This window comes from Amborella trichopoda, chromosome 9 (assembly GCF_054954075.1).
Source record: "Amborella trichopoda isolate Santa Cruz 75 chromosome 9, AtrichopodaSantaCruz75HAP2 v2.0, whole genome shotgun sequence".
Classification (NCBI taxonomy): Eukaryota; Viridiplantae; Streptophyta; class Magnoliopsida; order Amborellales; family Amborellaceae; genus Amborella; species Amborella trichopoda.
Genome location: NC_142344.1, coordinates 18,829,044 through 18,848,097, shown reverse-complemented (window position 1 = coordinate 18,848,097; position 19,054 = coordinate 18,829,044). Strand labels below are relative to the sequence as shown.

At 41.3% G+C, this 19,054-nt stretch overlaps 1 protein-coding gene across 1 annotated transcript in view; it reads left to right on the top strand.

Annotated features, from left to right (window-relative positions):
* The window catches only part of TIM13 (translocase of the inner mitochondrial membrane 13), a 38,663-nt gene extending 21,248 nt beyond the window's left edge, over positions 1-17,415 (top strand). The window contains exon 2 of the mRNA XM_011625885.3: positions 16,981-17,415. Coding sequence (XP_011624187.1) covers positions 16,981-17,130 — 150 coding nt within the window. The 3' untranslated portion in view covers positions 17,131-17,415. The remainder of the gene's footprint in view (positions 1-16,980) is intronic.
* The last annotated feature ends 1,639 nt before the right edge of the window (positions 17,416-19,054 follow it).

Sequence of the window (19,054 nt, the reverse complement as noted above, 5' to 3'; positions counted from 1 at the left end):
TAATTTACAATAATCCTCTTTCTTTATGTTAAGCATGAGACCTTTCTTGATTTAGTTAGTATGCTTTGCTTTCGTTTAAAGTGGGGGCTTTTCACAAATTTAGGAAAGGACGGGTTGGGAATGGCATTGATTTCTTCCCTTTGGTTAGCTTGCTTCCTTTTTAGGTAGAATTCAAGTGGGAATATTAGGTTATTAGGAGCTGTTTCTTAAAACTTTGGAGCTAAGGTGAGAGTAGGCGTGAGAGAGGGGGTGTAGTCACGTGAAGTCCTAAATCTAGGAAATCTAGGAGAGAAGAATGAGCTACAGGAAAATGGTTGATATATTTAAATATTTATTTATTTTTCTGTTGCTTTTTTTTTTAAGTTTGGCTTGTATAAACCAGTTTTTGGAATGCCCTAGTGGGAGCTTATGTTTTTTGGGCTTGAACTTTTAACGACAATGTGGGAGAACTCTTCCTCCCCATTAATGGGATCTTTTCTTTCATCCATTGCTTGCTGAATTGTGTGTTTTAGGATTGATATGAAGGAAAATTTAATTTCTCGCCGCCTTTCTCATCACCTAGGGACTCCTTCCTTGAAATATGTTGATGCATTTTGGCGTTCACATGATACATATGACTTGTCATGTTAGATTATTGATGAGGTTGCCCCCCACCCGGGGTGTGCGAAAAAGGTGTTTTTGTTCTCTATATCGTTTCGACGGCATGGCCTAGTGGTCAAGCGGGGAAGAACATGGTGTACAAGTTGTTACCAACAATGTTTCCAATTATTCAGCAACTAGCCATCTATAGACAATGAAGAGAAAGCTTATGTTTCAAACTCCTCGTGTAGTAAATTGTTTCGACCCGCTTGTGAGCAATTGACAAAGCTAAAGGAATCATTGGTTTCATCTAGAACCATACATTAATTCTAAGAATGATAATGGAGTTCACAAATAAGAGAGAGAATGTGAGACTAGAAATTATAAGCAAGCATAAAGATCCTTTAAGGGGCATGTTCACCTTTGAAAGTTGGGCTAAAAATAAGTGGTTAAAGTATCCAAATGGAGAAAGTTTGAGCAAATTCTGTTAAATACATCTTTTTGGGGTTGCAATTCACTTTACATTGGATAGTTATTGTCCTTTGGTTAAAGCGTTACGGTTAGTTCGTGATTTAGTGCAGCCCGCTGCAGGCTACATACATGAGGCAATGATTCGATGAAGGAAGAGGTCAAGTTGGTTCTTATGGAATGCTAAAGAAAAGATGGTAGATAGAAGATGGGGTCGACAGCTTTGGCAGCCCCTCCATGAAACTGGATACGTTTTGAATCCACCTAACAATTGGATTAGGTCATACTTCAATGGAAGCTTCTTAGATGTTCTTGAGACATTGGTCGATAAAAGTATACAAGATGAATTTGATCAAATTTAGTGTGAAATTATGGGACTTGGGATGAGAAAATTACTCCGTAATTCAGTTACCACACAACTAGGTGGCCAAAAATTTCATGAAAATATGACAATGCAAAATTTAAATTACAAAGATTCTAAAAGTAACTTTTTCTTTCCTTTATTTTACTTGTATTAAATTATGGTACTAAGGAAATAAGGGGCACCTAAAGAATCCAATAGAAAAAATTGTTCCAAAGTTGGAAAACCTTCCGATTGATCATCTTGACCACGAGATGTATGCATATAAAAAAAAAAAAAAAAGAAATTCAAGTATTAAAAATAGTGCATCTTGTAACAAGTTATTTGGACGGTCTATTTTCAAGATTTTAAAGTGTTTATAGATCTGCTTGATCTGCATAGTTCTTGAAATTTTAAATTTCATAATTAGGGTCAGTGTTTCAAAAAGTGCTAGGCGGGTCCTAGACAGATTGGGGGGCCCAGGCCGCCCAGCTCCTAGGCGGGCGCCCAGAACCTGGGCGGCCCAGTTGAATCCAAATAAGGATTATGCAATTATTTGAGTATCAGACTATCAGTTATATTCAAATCATACTACATATTAGCATTTAGCATACATTCGATAAGCATAACCATAATCCATAAGTATGTTCATACTCCATAATCCATATCCAATTAAAACTTAAAATATTCTAACCAACCAAATTATAAAACTATGAAAGTAATACTTGAAGACTCAAAAGAATCTTCAATAGTTCAAATGTTCAATACACAATGCTTTAATCAAAGTTCATACTTCAAAGTAACAAAATTTAATAATTATTCAACAATCAACATTCATTCATCATCAGAAAATCTTGGGTCACCTGCATTGGCATCACATTCATCGGAGTTGACGGAGTCGTCACCCTCCTCGAGATATTGCGACTCATCTTCCTCCGTCTCTTGTTAATCTGCTTGTTCTTTCTCCACCCTTGTTCTCTGTGCAGAAGCTCTAGTGGCTCTAGGAGGGTCAGCTGATGTCCCTAAAGCATCCATGACCATGTCCCATGTCAATCCTTCATGCCTCTCAACCTCATCATCATCAACTAACCACTCTATAGCATTGTCCATATTTTTTGATCTGATGGGGTCTATATCTCTCTTAGCAAATCTGTCCTTTAAGAATCGATTGTACTTGACGTAGACAAGGTCATTGAGCTTCTTTGATGCAAGCCTGTTCATTTTCTTTGTATGAACCTAACAAAATAAAATGAAAGTGAACTAATTAAAAGCTAATATCTATAGTTCATGTATTATTTATAAAATTATACAAATTACCCTTATGGCCTTACCCCTTCAAAAGTACTCCAAATTACGCTTATGGCCTTACCCCTTCAAAAGTACTCCAATTGCGCTCACAACCGGATGAAGAAGTCGTTAGATTTAAGATCTGAATGACCAACTTTTGTAAATTTGGAGAACTACGTCCATGTTGGCTCCACCAATGGGCTGCAAAGAAATAAAAAAAGTCACAAATAAATAATAGAAATACTTGATTACTTGAACAGTTGAGCTTGATGAAGATGAACTTAATAATATTATTAATATAATAATATTTAAGACCTGGATTAATTTTGGTCTTTTGCCTCATCGTCGTTAGACTCCGAAAAGACTTTAATACGCACTTGTAATTTATCAGCTCATCAACGCATATAATATCCTGCATATCAGGATCAAGGACTAGTACCTCTATACACTCATTAAATCCATTCATTTGTTTGTATATCATTGTCAATATAAAAAAAAGCTGGGTTCAAATAATAACCAGCTGCATGCAATGGGCGATGTAGTTGCCAATCCCACTTCTCATCAATAATCTCCCAAATAGGCTTGTAGTGGGTTTCTTCATTATTGAAATTTTGGGCTATCTCTCTTTTGCATTTCTCCATAGCATCATATATGTAGCCCATAGAAGGCTTGTCACTATCAACCATGCGAAGGACTTTGATAATAAGAAAAAATACCTTAAGAGCACCATTCACCCCTCGCCAAAAAGCCTTAGAAAGTATAATATTTCTCACCTTCTTCCCAACCTGAGCCTTAGACCACTTGCATGCTCTTCACTCATTCGAGGTAAACATTTGCCTCAACTGAACTCTCCTCGAATGTATGCTAGCTAGGCATAAGTACCAGGTCACAAATCTCGTGACCCTAGGCCTCATAATCTCTTTCTTCTTTGTAAAGGTATGCATCATGCTGAGGGTGATATGGTGGCTATAAATGAAATTCGTAGCATACTTGGCCTTCTTCACTGCACCTGATATCTTGATTACACCGCCAAGAGCCTCAAGCATGAGGTCTATACAATGTGCTGCCCATGGTGTCCAAAACATTATAGGATAAGCTACGCACAACAAATTAGATGCAGCAACATTAGGAGCAATATTGTCTGTGACAACCTGTACAACAAGATGCTCCCCAACCTCCTTGATTCCCTTCTCTATCACTTGAAATATGTAATGGGCATCATGAATATGATCAGAGGCATCAATAAACCTCAAAAAAACAGTCCCTACTGGACAATTCACAAGCAAATTCATTTGATTTCTTCTCTTCCTATCACTCCAAGCATCAGTCATAAGAGAAAACCTATATTGAGCCCATGCATCTTTCTTAAGTTCTACAGCTTCCTTCGTGGCACTCACTGCCTTTTTTAAAAAAGGCTTTGAAAGCTCATATGGGGTTGGGGTTTCATCCAGGGCCAAATTGGCCAATTACCTTTACTGCAGCATAAAAACTACTCAAGCGAGCGGTATTGAAAGGAATGCCCTCCTCATAAAACCATGTAACCAAATAATACGCAGCTCTATCTCTCTCTTCCTTCTTGATTCTATTTTCTATTATGGTTTGTTTTTTTGTTTTCTCTCCTGCAATCTTAGGGTCAGGCTGAGGTAAGAAACTATCCATAAGGCCTATAACCGGAGGCTTCTTACTCCCAGAACCAGAACTAGAAGCAATTACAACTCCCTTCCCCGTTCCCCTAATAATGGATTGCTCAACCTCTTGACATCCCTCCTCAATCCTTTCCTCATCACTATCATCATCATCAAAATTGACTCGAACCCCATGCCTAATCTCTGCTATAGAGGCAAATCTCTCATTTTTTTTCATTTTCACCAAGTTCATAAAATTCTTTATTTCCTCTTTAACAGCATCAGGAGTCTTTTTACATGGGGCAACATCCCCCCTGATGCCGGCAAGATGTTTCTTGAACCAGTTTATACCCCCTTTTGTATCCTTTTCACAAAATTGTATCTTATGCAATTTTTATCATTAGGATCTGGGTTATAGCCATATTTCCAACCGGGATCACCACTCTTATTAGATCCCGAAGAAGACATCTAAAAAATAATGCAAATTACTAAAGCAATAAAAAAATCACTTACTTTGAGTTTGATTGCTCAATCTTCAAACTTCCATCTCAAAGATGTTTCTAAATACTCAAAATCTTCTAAAACACCCCCTAATAACTTTGCAAAACATCAAAAAATAAATATAATATCAATGGGTGATGTTTTGATCAATTTTGGTTAACTTTGAGTAACCCTTCGATCTTAAAAAATTCACCACAATCTAGTTTTTTGGTGGTTTTCTCTCTCTAAATTTGGCTTAAACAAGGTTTAGGTTTCAAATGAATCTAAAACCCTAATTTTTGGGCCCTAAAAACAAAAAAAAATGAAGTAAATGCCCTCACAAATTTTTTTCCACCCCTGGGCGGGGCCGCCTAGGTGGGTTCCGTACCGCCCAAGGATTGACTGCCCAAATTGGCCGCGTAGGCCTTGGCGATGTGCCTAGGCCTTTCGGACCGCCTACGAGCTGGGCAGTCCGCTTTTTGAATCACTAATTAGGGTTGAAAATAGATTTTCAAGCTATCATACACCCGAACTGCGTCTTCCAACAAAATTTACAGGTATGCCTTACTTGTGTAGTGTAAGGTGGGCACCTTATACAAATCTCACCCTTAAATTATTAATATGTACCTGACTGGTGCACATCTTATGGGAGTGAGACACCAAATCGACAATGTCTCATCATTTGAGTATTGATTCTTAACTATAGTTCTTCGGCTTGCGAGCACAATTGGAGCATGTGAGTCTCTTTATGCTTGGTAATTCTGGAATCTAGATTTTAGAAATCTACTGCACATTTGTTAAGTGGCCCCTTTTTTTTCCCGTGTTTCCTTTCTTTATACCATCTCTCCATAAGAAAAGAAGGAATATGCTAGACCAAAAGAAACTGTTACATGTCTAAAACAATGAATGCTTATAGAATGGTACTAGAAGCACATGCATTATAGTCTTGGATGATCCTGATGGCACAAGTTAGTGGACTCTAGATTCGCATTCAGACCAGGTGGTTGATTTGAGGGTACATAATTGGAATTGGCTAAATGTCAAACACGCTTCAAGGGATGACAAATATCTTAAGCCTAAAACTAGACTCAAAAGGAAGAGAGTTGGGTCCACATTTGCATCAGTTCTTGAGATGGAGGAGGAGGCTGATGCATTGAGACTGAGGTGGAAGATGCGTATGTGCATGTGGGATGTTAACACAAATGAGATGATGATGGCTGGACTCCGAATTTGGGAGACATAAGAGTTGCAGATGGATATTTCTTGGAGGCTAATTGAGCGTAGTTATCTTTTTAATTTCATTGTAATGAATTTTTGGCTTTTGGATGTACTTTTGAAGTACTTTGGACTCCTATATGTACTTAGTTGCTAAGTGTTTCAAATGCTTGGTTGGTATAATGCGTGTTTTTTTATGGGATTGGATCAGTTTATTTTACTTGTTAATTATATTAGAGAATGGAGACGGAAATGTCTTTGATACTTAGCCATTCAAACATCATATATATTAGGGACAAATATTGAATTTAAATGTTCATTATCACATAAATCACATGTTCATATTATGTTTTGTATTGTCATAATATTTACGAATTTTTTCTTCAGTTTTTTTTTTTCTTTTCGAATTATTGACCGCATTGTAAGTGATGTGCTTGCATTACGGCCCTATCGAGGTGCATCGCATGACCTCCCTAGCTCATTGGGTCCGTGTCCTGCATTTGATAACCTTGGGTCTAGATAGGGTAGGACTATAGGGAAGGATAGATATGATGGACAATAGTTAGGATTAGGTTTAGAGGGTACAAGGGGGTTGGAAAATTGCATGTCCAGGAAGGGGGATTTATGGATTTGAAGGGAATGTGGTGAGTTTAGGACTAATTTCTTTTTGTATTTTTTTTTAGAATGTTAACTTTGCATTGAATATGGAAAAGGGTACAAAAATTTACCAAAACTCCACCCGAATGATCAGGGGCTCTATACATCCAAAAAATTAGGATCCCCATAAGGGAGCTCTGTACAAAATCTCGTGGGGTCTAAAAGGAGAGGTAACGGAACACTCTACCAATCTGAAATGTTGACTGAGACTGCAAAAAAATGCGCAGTCACTGGCGAGTGAATCTGCATGTGAACTACATTCACTCTAAATGTGTCTCCAAGATACTGAGAGACCTGATCGGAGGTGGGCAATTTCTTCGAAGATATGTGCTAGAGACCAGGGATAGGGGGTGGAGGCAGAGGGGCCCATCTAATTACATTAATGAGGGTATAGGATCAACTGTGGTCAAAGAGTCTTAGGCCTTCAAGTAGTGTAAGGGCTTTAGCCGATTGGGAATCGAAGTGTCCAATAGGTTTGGAGTAGGAAAGCAGGATTTGACCTTCGTAGTTCCTCAAAAGACCACCAATGCTGGCCAGCCGGCCTGGGGTTGCCTAGGGAGCAACCATCAAAATTCCGCTTGATGGCACCGGGTCAAGAGGATTCTAGCGAGAGGCACGAGGACCCTGGGCCGAAATAGGTGTAGAAGGGGTAGCCATTCTTGGCGGATTCCCTTGAGGAGCTTATGGATAGAAGCCAAAAAGATAACCAGATATTTGATCTTATCAAACAAAACATCTGTTGTCGAGAGGAGAATACCTGGTTTAGGCAAAGGGTAAGGGTGAAGAGAGGAAAAAGCCAGGGGATAGATTGCGGGTAACCCATTGCCAATGGAATAGGCAGAGTAGGAGACTCTAGAGAAGGGAGGGGACAGGACAGTGGATGTATAAATGATTGTTGGTTTCCTTGGCATCGAAACAGATAATGCACCGGTTGGGTAACGCTAGGCCTCTCCTCTATAATCGGTCTGCAGTGAGGAACCTTTGGTGGAGGGAAATCCAATTGAAAAATTGAATCTTAGGGGCAGCAAGAGAAACTAACCCTTGACAGTAACAGATCTGGGGTACAAGGGAAAAGTGGGGGGGTTGGATAAGCTTTTGGTAAAAGGAGGACACCGAAAACAGGCCAGAGGGTGATGGGCACCAAATGAGTCTATCCTTGCCCTGGAGGGGGATGAAGGTGGTCTCCAGGAGTGCTGAGAGTTCAAGGAATTCTTGACCTTCATTGTCTGAAGGATGCCTCCTAAAGATAGGACACCACACTCTGTTCGATCCTTGGATGTCGAAGAGTTCAGCAACAATTTCCTGCCAATTAAGGGTTGACAGGAAAAGGGAGGGGAAAAGATTCATAAGGGGGAGAGGGTCCTAACCACGGATCCAACCAGAATTTGTTACAAGTACCAGCCCGATGGGTGTTCTGTTTGAACACATTGAGGGTGTTAAGAAGAGTGTGCCACACCCAAAGCTCTGCTGTTTGCTCTGCAAGAAGGCAGCCAGGAAGTGGACTGGTTGCAGCAGTACCTGCTGCCGAATGTGGTTGGATTGGGTTGCATGGCGCCACCATCACTTGCCCAACAGGGCAGTGTTGTTAACTTTGAGCTTTTGAATGTCGAATTCGCCAAGATGGCGAGGTGAACATATGAATTCTGCGCTTCTCTCCTTTCCTTTCCTAGAGAAAGTTCTTCATAAGGGGGTTCAGGCGGGTTAAGACTGCTGCCGGTTTCTTGAAAAGGGACATTTGATATATGGAGATGCCAGATAGAGTAGCTTTAATTAGAGTAGCTACCGGCTGGGGAGAGGAATCGACCTTTCCAAGCAGCAAGCCTTTGCTCGATGATGTGTGCCCAAGAGCTGAGCTTAGGTTTGCCAATGCAAAGCGAGAGATCGAGGTATGTTGAGGGAAGGATATCAGTGCTACAGCCCCAACTCTCGGCAAAAGATTGAATTGATTTGGGATCAACTACCTTTATCATCTTCGATTTACGCTTGTTAACCTTGCAGCTGGTGGCCCACTCAAAGCACTTAAGGAAAAGGAAGAGGGTGTTTGTTTTTTGAGAGGATGCATTGCAAAATATCAAGGTGTCGGCAACATATTCTAAGTGTATGATGGTGGGGTCATGAGTTATACGCTTAAATCCTTGGATTAGGCCTGCACTAAAGAGAATGGTAATGGAGTGGCTAAACACTTCGGCCACTATGGTGAAGAGGAAACGGGAGAGGGGGGCACCCTGGCATAGGGGATGAGGGAGAAAAGCCCCTAGGGGTTCCGTTGGTCATGACTGAGAAATAAGGGCTGGATATGCAGCCCATGACCCATCTCCACTGCTGTCCAAAGCCCATTCGGTGAAGGGTTTTGTCGAGGACCAGCCAGTTGACATGGTCGTAGGCCTTTTCCCAATCAAGCTTAACAATTATGCCCCGTTTTTTTGGAAAGAGGCGTCGAGTGAATGCATTCGTGAGCCATCAATGGCCCATCTAGGATTTGTCGGTCTTTCACAAATGCACCCTGCTGTGGGGAGAGCACTAGTTTGATGACTTCTCTAAGGCGAGAGGTGAGCACCTGGGACAAAATTTTGTAAGAACTGTTTATGAGGCTTATCGGGTAGATGTCCTTGATTTCCTTAGGTCCGTCTTTCTTTGGGACAAGAGTAATGAATGTGGCATTAAGGGCCTTGTGCTCTATCTCCATGTTGCAGAATTCCTAAAAGAACGCAAGGATATCCTGTCGAAACGAGCTCCAAAAGGTGCTGAAAATGGTGTTTGGGAAGCCATCCGGGCTCGTGGCCCTATCTTTGCCAAGGTCTTGGATAGCTTTGAGTATTTCCTCTTTAGAGAATGGTCACTCTAGCCATTCGGCCCTCACAGAAGGGAGGGTCAAAAAGGAAAGATCTCCCATTATGGGTTTTGAGTCAAGGGGAGCTGAGAAGAGCCTTTGAGAAAATTCGGGAATGGCTCTTTTGTCCCGCCTTCTGCAATTTACGATGTTATGGAAGAATGAAGTGTTCAGATCGCCAAACTCGAGCCACTTTACCCTTGACCTTTGGTACCAAAAGATTTTCTCTTTCTTGAGGAGAGAGAGGTACTCAAGTTTCGGGTTGGATCTGAGGGTTCTTTCACCTATCGTGAGAGGTTTAAGTTCCTCTAACTGGTTCCAATATTGGATGCCTAGAAGAGTAGGGCTTTTTTGGGCTTGAAGATTGTTGGGCAAGGTTTTACTCCATTTTTTAAGGGAAGCCTTAAGAAGTTGGAGCTTTATCTGGAATTGGTACCCAGCCCTACTAGAGACTATGGGGTAGGAGTGCCACCAAAAAGAAATGAGTTGTTAGATGTCGGATTTCTCGAGCCATGTCAACTTGAACCAAAAAGGTTTTGGGCCCTACGGGTAGTTGAGTATGTAGGAGTATAAGGCTGTGTCGCATTTGGGGCTGAGGGGAATCGATCCAGCTTAGAGAGTGAGGGAACAGAGGAGTGGTTGGACCAGGTGTATTGGGCCCCTTAGAGGGGGATGTCGATGAGGTGGTTTCGAGCTATGAAATTCAAGAAGCGGGACATAACGGCGGTAACCCTGGATCGGGAATTTCTTTCAAAAGAGAATCTGGTGACATTAAAGTCACCTACTAGACACCAAACTAGTGGGGAAAAGGTGGCAACAAGGTCTAGCTCCTCCCAAAGTTGTTCCTTGAGGGCATCGGAGTTTGGACCATAGATGGCCGAGAACTCCACTAGAAGCCATCTGAGATTCTGGAAAGAACAATTGTGATGGAGTGAATGGCTGAGTGGGAATTGATGACGGAATAGGTAGAGGGGTCCCAAATAACCCTAATTCCTCTCGAGGCCCCTGATGCCAGCAGAGCAACCGATTGGCAAGGCCTGCGGCCCCATACTTGCTGTACTTGAAAAAGAGGGGGGGCTGAAAGTTTAGTCTTCATGAGGGCTAGGAGAGCCGATGCACGAAGGGTGGAGGTATCTTGGATGGCACTGGGCTTGGTGGGGTTACCGAGCCCACGCACATTCGAGGAAAGTATTAACATGATAAAGGGGAAAGGGGGGTAAGAGCTCGTCTGGATGATCGTCTTGGGGGAGAACCTCCCAGGGATGAAGAGAGGGGGTGAGCTGACGACTTAGGATTGGCCGAATGGTCGTAATTGATTCCAAAGACTAGGTTTGAGAGTTCACGATTACCTCTTCGAGTGACTTTGAGATGAGGGAGAGGATTCACTCTTAAAAAGTCTTGAAGGGCTTCTTTAGGGCCTTCGAATTTGAAACCCGTCACTCACATCACTTGATTAACATTGCCCTGGGCATGATCAGACTTAGTAACAAAGTCGGAGTCCACTGACAAACGTGAAGCAGAGGCGAGATGGAGGATGAGTTGGGGGTGGGTATTGAAGCCAGAAGTAGAGAAGGGGAGGATTGGGAGGGGAGAAGGGAGAAGAGAGGAACTGTGGGGATTGGGGTGGGGTGGGGGGTAAGAGCAGCCGGAAGGGGGGTACTGGGTATTGGTTAGGGTTAGGGAATGGATAATAGTTCGAGAAGGGTGGAAGGGGATAGGAACCCCAAGGAAAGGCGGGAAGGGAAATGAAGGTGGGGGGAGTTTTTTAAGGGGGGGGGGGGGGGGGAGCAAGAGAGAGGAGAGCGCGAGGCCTATCAAGAGGGGGAGAGGTCTTAGGCTCTTGGCGTGAGGAAGGTGCCTCTGTGATCAGGGAAGTCGGCTTTGTATTCTCAGTGTGCAAGACTTGAGCGGCGGCGATGTTAAACTGGAGGCAAAAGTGGGACAACAAGTCCCGTAGATAGTCGTTTGCAGTTGGTTGCAACTGGGGCGTGGAGTAGAATACGGTGGTTGCACTGAATGGGAGGAGTCTGCCTGAAGGGTGTGGTCGAGGTTGCAGTTGCGAAGGAGGTGCGATGGGCAAAGAGGGAGGGTCTCTGACGAGATAGTAGAGGAGTGAGGCTTAGAGGGGCTTGGGCTGTTGGGGATGAAGGAAAGAGGTTGGAATGCTAGGGGGGAAAGGTTGGGGAGTGGCGGAGAAGGAAGGAGGAGGAGGTGGAGAAGGGGTTAGCTGAATAGGGGAGAGGGTGGGAGAAGGCACTTGAGGCAAAGTGGAGGGAAAGGAGGAGAGTTGCAGTGCTGGTTGGCCCACTTCATCGAGGGGAGATTCAAGTGAGCAGATGATTGGGATGTTGCAAAATGGAGAGGGGGAAAGATGGGTAGCCTCGGATGACGTGCCGGTGTAGCAAAGTGGCGGTTGCAGGAGATGGGTCTCCATCGGGGGGATGACATGTCGATGAGGAGTTAAAGAAGGGGAAACATGGTGAAGAGAAGATGGGGGGGTCACGTGGTGGGGCTACAAAGAGAGTGGGTGGGTGGTCAACTGCCTGAGAGCCAGCTGGCCCACGGGAGGAAGGCGGTTGATTGTTAGGAGGCAGTTGTGTGAGGGCAAGGGTAGGGTGACACGTAGCCGTTGATGGTGGGAGGGAAATGGTGTTAATGTGAAGGTTTGAAGTGAGGTAAGCAGGAGAAGGGTGGTCCACCTGAGTAGGGTTAGATGTTTCCCTTGGGGCCACAAGATTGGGATGGTCGCGATGCGGCAAAGGCTTGCGACCTCATGAGACCACAGTCCATTGGTTGTGGTCCATAGTTGCGCCTGTGCTGTGGTCTACCCGGTGAAGGTGGTGGGGCGAAGGAGGTGATGCCACCCTCGACCTCCATGTAGAGTGAGGAAGGGATGGAAGAAGGGTCGAGAACTTCGATAAGTACCTGGATAGTTTTGGAAGGAAGTCCCATACTAGAGGGAAATTAGAAGGACTTCAAGCATGGTGGGGAAAACCTCTTTAAGCCACAAACTGAGTTTTTGGGGAATCTCCCTACCAAAAGATGATGAGCGGCTCGGCTCTAACCTTTGGGGAGACTCTCCCAAACCAAAGCTAGATTTGTAGAATCACTCCCTCGGAAAAAAGAGGTGAAGAACCTTTCCTCTAATGGTGGTTGTCACCGCAATTGAAAACCCGATTTTTATTACTCGATTTGATTTGGCCATAGGGATTCATGGGTTTCACTTTGTTCGACTTAATTTAGGACTAAGAATCTCTACTTTCCTAAACTTCTTGAGCTTCTAGATTCTTTCAAATCAGGCAGCTACTTCCTTCACAGTTTTAGGAGACTGGACCCTAACAAAACATGAAAATAACCTCGCTAGAGTTGCAGAAAATTATGAAACTAACTTGCAAAATAAGGAAAGAAATAGTTTTCTTTTGCTTTTTTTGACTTAGTAATAATTGGAGCCCACAATCTTCTAGAAGATTGGTCTTTCAAGAAGATTGCTGTTGTTCCCTACCCTAGGGTTTCTAGGACTCAAAAATGGAAGAAAGAAATCTAACAGACTAACAAAAATGGAAGAAAGAAATCTGACAGACTAAGGAACATAAAATTTTTCACTGATTTTCCTAGCAGGCTTTCAACCAGGATTTGAAGCTCAAAACGCTATTGACGAAGATTGGTCTTTCTAGAAGATTGCCGTTGTTCCCTACCCTAGGGTTTCTAGGACTCAAAAATGGAAGAAAGAAATCTAACAGACTAACAAAAATGGAAGAAAGAAATCTAACAGACTAAGGAACATAAAATTTCTCACTGATTTTCCTAGCAGTCTTTCAACCAGGATTTGAAGCTCAAAACGCTATTGACAAAAATCCCTTGGAGATAAGAGCCTTATTTCTAAGTGATCTTCGATAGGTGCTTTGGATCACCCAAACTGACATCTCGGTGGAAAGTTATTCCTTCAAGAAGCGGTCTAAATCATCTTCTGGTTGGCTTGATATTGTTGTCTGACATTCTTTGTTGGGGGTTCTTTCTTTTCAAGGTTGGTACACTCAATGTTACTTGGTGCTCCATATGTGAATCTGTGACTTTGGCTCTTTGCTGGCCTTCTGGATGAGAACTTTATTTTTTTCCAGCAGGTCCTTTTGCCACCCTTAGGTTAGTTAACAAGGACATTCGAATATGGAATTTTGGGTCATAGCTCCTGAACATTGACTTTCAGCCTTATTGTTATCCTTTTCCTTCTGTTTGTCTCCCTTCGTCGCCAATTCCTCTTGTTTTCTGTTTCTCTTCTCCCCATAGCATCACCCCTTATCTCTCTACCTTTCTTGTGTACATCTCTTGTTTCGCGTGTTTCCAGTGCACAACTTTTCTGGTTTCTTCTCTGGAATCTATGATGGGTTATCAGAAAATGGGGGATATCAACTCGAATAAGTTGGAATGGATCATCATTCCTTCTTTGATCATAACTAGAAAAGCCACATTTTTCCTCTCAATTTGGGAAATTCCTTTGTTCTCAGGGGATATATACATTACTAAGTCTAAAGGCTTTCTTTTACCTGCATGATTCCCTTTGCATTTAAGAGCCACATAAGGCTCTATTTGATTTGAATTAGGCACCTTAAGCATGTTATGATTTATTCAGTCTATGTCCTGAATTCTATGGCTGTTTTTATTCTTCTCGTTTCTTCATGTTGCCTTTGTTGTTGGATGAAAATTATATGGTTTGTATTGGGAATGATTTGGAGGGGATTCAGCACATTATTCCTCTCCTTGTTCTCTGATTATAGTTCATGAGAAAACCTTTAGGACAAAAGGTTTGGGATGATTAATTATCATGAAAAGTTCTGGGTCTTTGAATTATTGATGGTTAATGGAATATTTAAGATTAATATACAACAATCATTCCACTCATTTGATGGGTGGAATATTTGAGACCAATATAAAGCAATCATCCCATGCATTTGATGGGAATTGTTGTGCTCCATATATAGGTGATTGATTATAGGCAACGATCATCACCATGAGACTTTTATGCGCTTTAATATGGTAAAAAGAGTTTATCTTAGCTTGGCGCCACTCCAAAGCCCTAGAACTCTATAATCTGGTCTTGATTCTCCACATGATTTTCAAGGTTTATTTCTATTGTCAATGATCTCATTCCATGAGGGAAAAAAAGGAAAAAAAGACAATTTCGCATTCCAGTTGGACGTCTCTATGGGCTTCCAATATAAAAGCTACTGGATGTGGGTAACTTTGCCAACAAATCTGGTTTTTCTTGGTGATATGTCATCCAATAGTAGGGGTTAATGTAAAGTACCATGATCATTAATGAAAATATTGTTGATAAAAATATTAAGGAATTTATGCACTCCTCCATGTTCTTTATTTGAAGAATTTGTGGAATACCTAATTTGGGTTCACATAACCAGCTTGTTTCTTGCTTTTGGTTGAACAACTGCTCCTTGGTTTTGTTCCACTTGAATTTAGCAGCTCCCCTTATTATTCAATTTGCCTGGAACAGACGGATTTGAGTATGATGTTTTTCTTAAGTTTCTTCTGAAGTAGCTGTAGCTGTAGGAAAGTTTGCAAGGTGAAATTATACATCAAAACCCGTAGTGGTAGTTGGTATGCTAATTTGCTTCACTATATTGGATTTTTCTGCTGTTTTCGCCAGAGGGCATGATCCTGTAATTTCTTCTGAGTCTGAAAGCTATGAGAGTATGATTGAAATATCTTTAGTCTATTTGGGAATTTTATGTCTGGGGAGCATGCATTTGGTTTTCTGGGAGCTCATTTAGTGGATAGATTACAAATATCGGGTACCATTAAACATAGTGGCTGTCCAGTATGCCTTATAAATTACTGGTGTGGTTGGATTGGGCAATCGACTGGCTCTCAACCTGTTTAAAGTTGATTGTTGATTGTTGATTGTTTACTCTTCCCAGTTGTATGTATTTGATATGAAATATTATTCGGTTTAAGAATGAAATCAGTTTAAAAGAAATTACAACTATGTATGATTGATCTTAATCATAGTTTTGTTTCCTTACAATCCACTTTCTCCTTCACTCATGGCATGAAGCCATATCAGATGAATGCTTGGCATTTTCAGTTAGGAAGACTATATATGAATGTACAAAGGAGTGGTATAGTTCACACATTTAGTTGGAACAATTGAAGGAGAGAGCATGAAGTGTCCATTGCAATCTAAGGTGTTGATGAAATTTTGATCTGAATCCTCTCATTATATCCATCCTTTGCACCATGTCTTCATGTATGGATTTTGAACTTTCACACATTACATTTCTGGCCCTGTAGCGTTCAAATAGCAAAATCCTGCAGCATTTCAACAAGGATATCTTTTCTAAACTCTTTCTTGTATTTTTTTTGTTTTGAATGTCACTAAATGCGCAATTATTTAGGTTAGTCAAGATTCACAAGTACCTGCAAAAATGTGCAATCACAGGAGGATCTCACCCCCGGTTCCTTTGCTGGTATAGCCATTTTTTTACAAAACCCAAGTACTCTGGAGCAAACTGAAAATACTTGGCAAATTTCAAGGGCTAGTGGAGTTCCTGTCTTATATGCTTCCCTGCCAATGATGCACAGAGGGAATTCAAGATGTCATATTTGGCTTGTGATTATGGTCATAATCTTATATTTAGAAGTCAACAAGAGAGTCAAAATCCAAGTTGGCCTACCATCTCCTTTTTCACTTCTCTATTACCCCAGAATCGCCCTGAGATATTGGTATTGATTAACCTTGTTATGTTTAGCAGCTCATCAATTTCATAATTGTTCAAGTTTCCAGCTTGTGCATTCACTAGCAAAGAGTTTCTGCAACTAAGAGTTTCCGTGCCACATCTTTTGAAATCTAAATTGCAATATTCACAGCAAAATTTATTCATAGCAAATTTATTACCTCTATTGAAATGTTCCATTTCCCTTTGCGATTCCTTCTATGCCCTTGAGCATTTGCTGTTTCTTCCCTCTTCTTCCCATATCTGGGATCTTTTCTCGATATATTTACTTCTAATGATTTCTCTCCTCAGGTATTTTTGTTACCTTGCTCATGTACCTGGAACTAGATTTCTATTTGCGAGTGTTGCTTCTGATAAATGAGGGAAGATGCATTTGCCAGGCAGCAAGCAAATCGGTGGTCTTACCAAATGCATCCCTTATTGGAGATGTAATGGAGTTTTCTTTTCATCTGCTTCATGCTCTCTCTCTCTCTCTCTCTCTCACACACACACACACACACACACACACATTATAACGCAAACCCCACAACTTGAGGCACATGCATGGCTAGGAAGTTTCAACCAGTGTCTGATTTCATGTTTGGAATATGTTGTTGAAATGTTGTAATTTTGGTGCTCACTTTAGTGCTGATTATGTGGGAACATCGTCTTCCATTTCCAGTTCTGTAATTTTTTGTCTGGTCAAATCATATTTATGTTGGCAAAATCAACCTTGCATTGGTGCATTCTCTTGTTTAATGAGAACTCCTTCAGACTGTAGGAAGCAAGTGCTTTGCAAAGTGCGTCACAAAGCCTGGTTCAAGCCTAAGCGGGAGCGAAAGCAGTTGCATTTCTAGATGTGTGGACCGCTACATTGAAGCCACTGGTATTGTCAGCCGTGCCCTTCTGGGTGGCTCTCACTGAACACACTCTCGTATCATGGATTTTGAAAGTCATGAAGATTTTTGGCATGAATAGCTGAGAGGAAATGTGATAGGCGTTGTTTTTGCATGTAACTCTTTTATTCTTTTCCTTTTATTGGGTGGCTATGCAAGAGTCACACCCCCATATTGCAAATTTCTCGGGAGACAAGTTTGTTTGCAAAAGGCACTCCCATAATGAAAATTACTTGAGGGAGCATCATGCTTTTTGTTCTCGAATTATACCACCTTCCCCAACTTAATTGAACATTCTTATTCGTGGACCATCTATCTTGTGCTTTGCTGATTCCAAATGCATTCTCTCTCCCTCTCTCTCTCTCAGTATTGGAACACTGAATGTTTGGATGCGAAGCTGATTAAATGGCCGTTTGCAGAATTACAGCTCCACTTTTCATCTGACATTTTCTTCTTTCCTGCGTCTAACTTTGGACTCTGAGACAACCTCTCAGTGTGCGTGTGTCTGTCAAAAAACACCCAATTGGACCTGCCGGGATTGTCACTGCTGATGCCTTGGGAACCGGTAGTATTGATGGGACAATTAACTTGAGGACCGGCATGTGGACAACACTGGTGACCTGGAACCAGTGGATGGCACAACTGACCTGGGACCAACATTGTCATCGGAAGCTTTGTCAACGACACCACCAATGTCTTGGGCCGGGGGCCAATCAGTGCCAAATTTCGAGTTATTTTTCTATTATTTTTAAATTTCTTAGCAAAGGGGTTTCGTGGGATTGTTTTGTACGTCAGGATCCCTTGTTGAGGGATCCACGTCCCTTCATGAATTTGGCAGCATGTTGCCTCCTACTCGGCCTGTGGCCTTATGAAATTGGGTTTATGATGAGAGCCAACAGGGGGTATGGAGAGGGAGAGTATACACTGGAGGGGGGTCGGCAATAGGGAAGGGTAATGTGGGTCTGGAGGTCAAAAGGAAGCAAGTGGGGCCCCCGCCTTTTACGGCCATTGGTGCACTGGTGTGCCGGCGGTCGTTGGAGATATCAAAATTGTCTAAAAAAATTTTCTATAGGAAAATTATCTAAATTTCTAAAAAATACCAAAATTTATTTTTATGTTTATTTTACTATTTTAAATTGATCTAGAGCCCTATAAAAATATGTATATTTAGAGAGAAATTAGAATCCTAGAGGAACTAAAACTTGAACGGTTGGGCATTCCATTCTCTGCTCGTCCTAGAACCTTGTGTTATTTTCTTAAATTAACTGAACAAAGCCCATAACCCATTGTCTTAGCAGGTGCTCTTTCTTAACTCATCAAATCAACCCACTAGATGTATACGTTCCGAAGGTGTAGTGGATTATAGGTGGAACCCAAGGATATGCATTATTGTAGATGCGAGGCTTCTATCTCTAGCATGAGTACATAGATAATCCTTGTACCTATATATATCTAAAAGTAATGAAAACTCTCCTATTAAAATTCCAAGCTCCCAAAAAAAAATGAATTTCTAAACGTGGCAACACGCAATATTCATATTCCTAAAAAATGGGCACTCTAGATGATTCTCCCCATTTTAGTCATAGTTACCAAGTCTCCGTTTAAAAGACGATTTTTTTTGCAGTGATCAATTGTTTTAATCTTAGTTAGCAAGCCTCCGTTTAAAACACGATTTATTTTTAAAAAATTCTGATTTTTTGAAATCCATTAAGAATTTCAATTTTTTAAAAAGATCTTCAAAAAGTCATTTTTTTTTAATGGAATTGATATAAATTCTTATTTTATCTTTTTCCAAAAAAACTTTTTCCCAACTTTATTTCTTCATTAACTTAATATTATTGAATTTTGAATTTTGGTTTAGAGATAAGTACATTAACAATGCAAGTAATTAAGAATCTTGATTTAACAAAAACATCCATAAAAAATTTCACCAAAGAGTTCCCTTAAAAAAA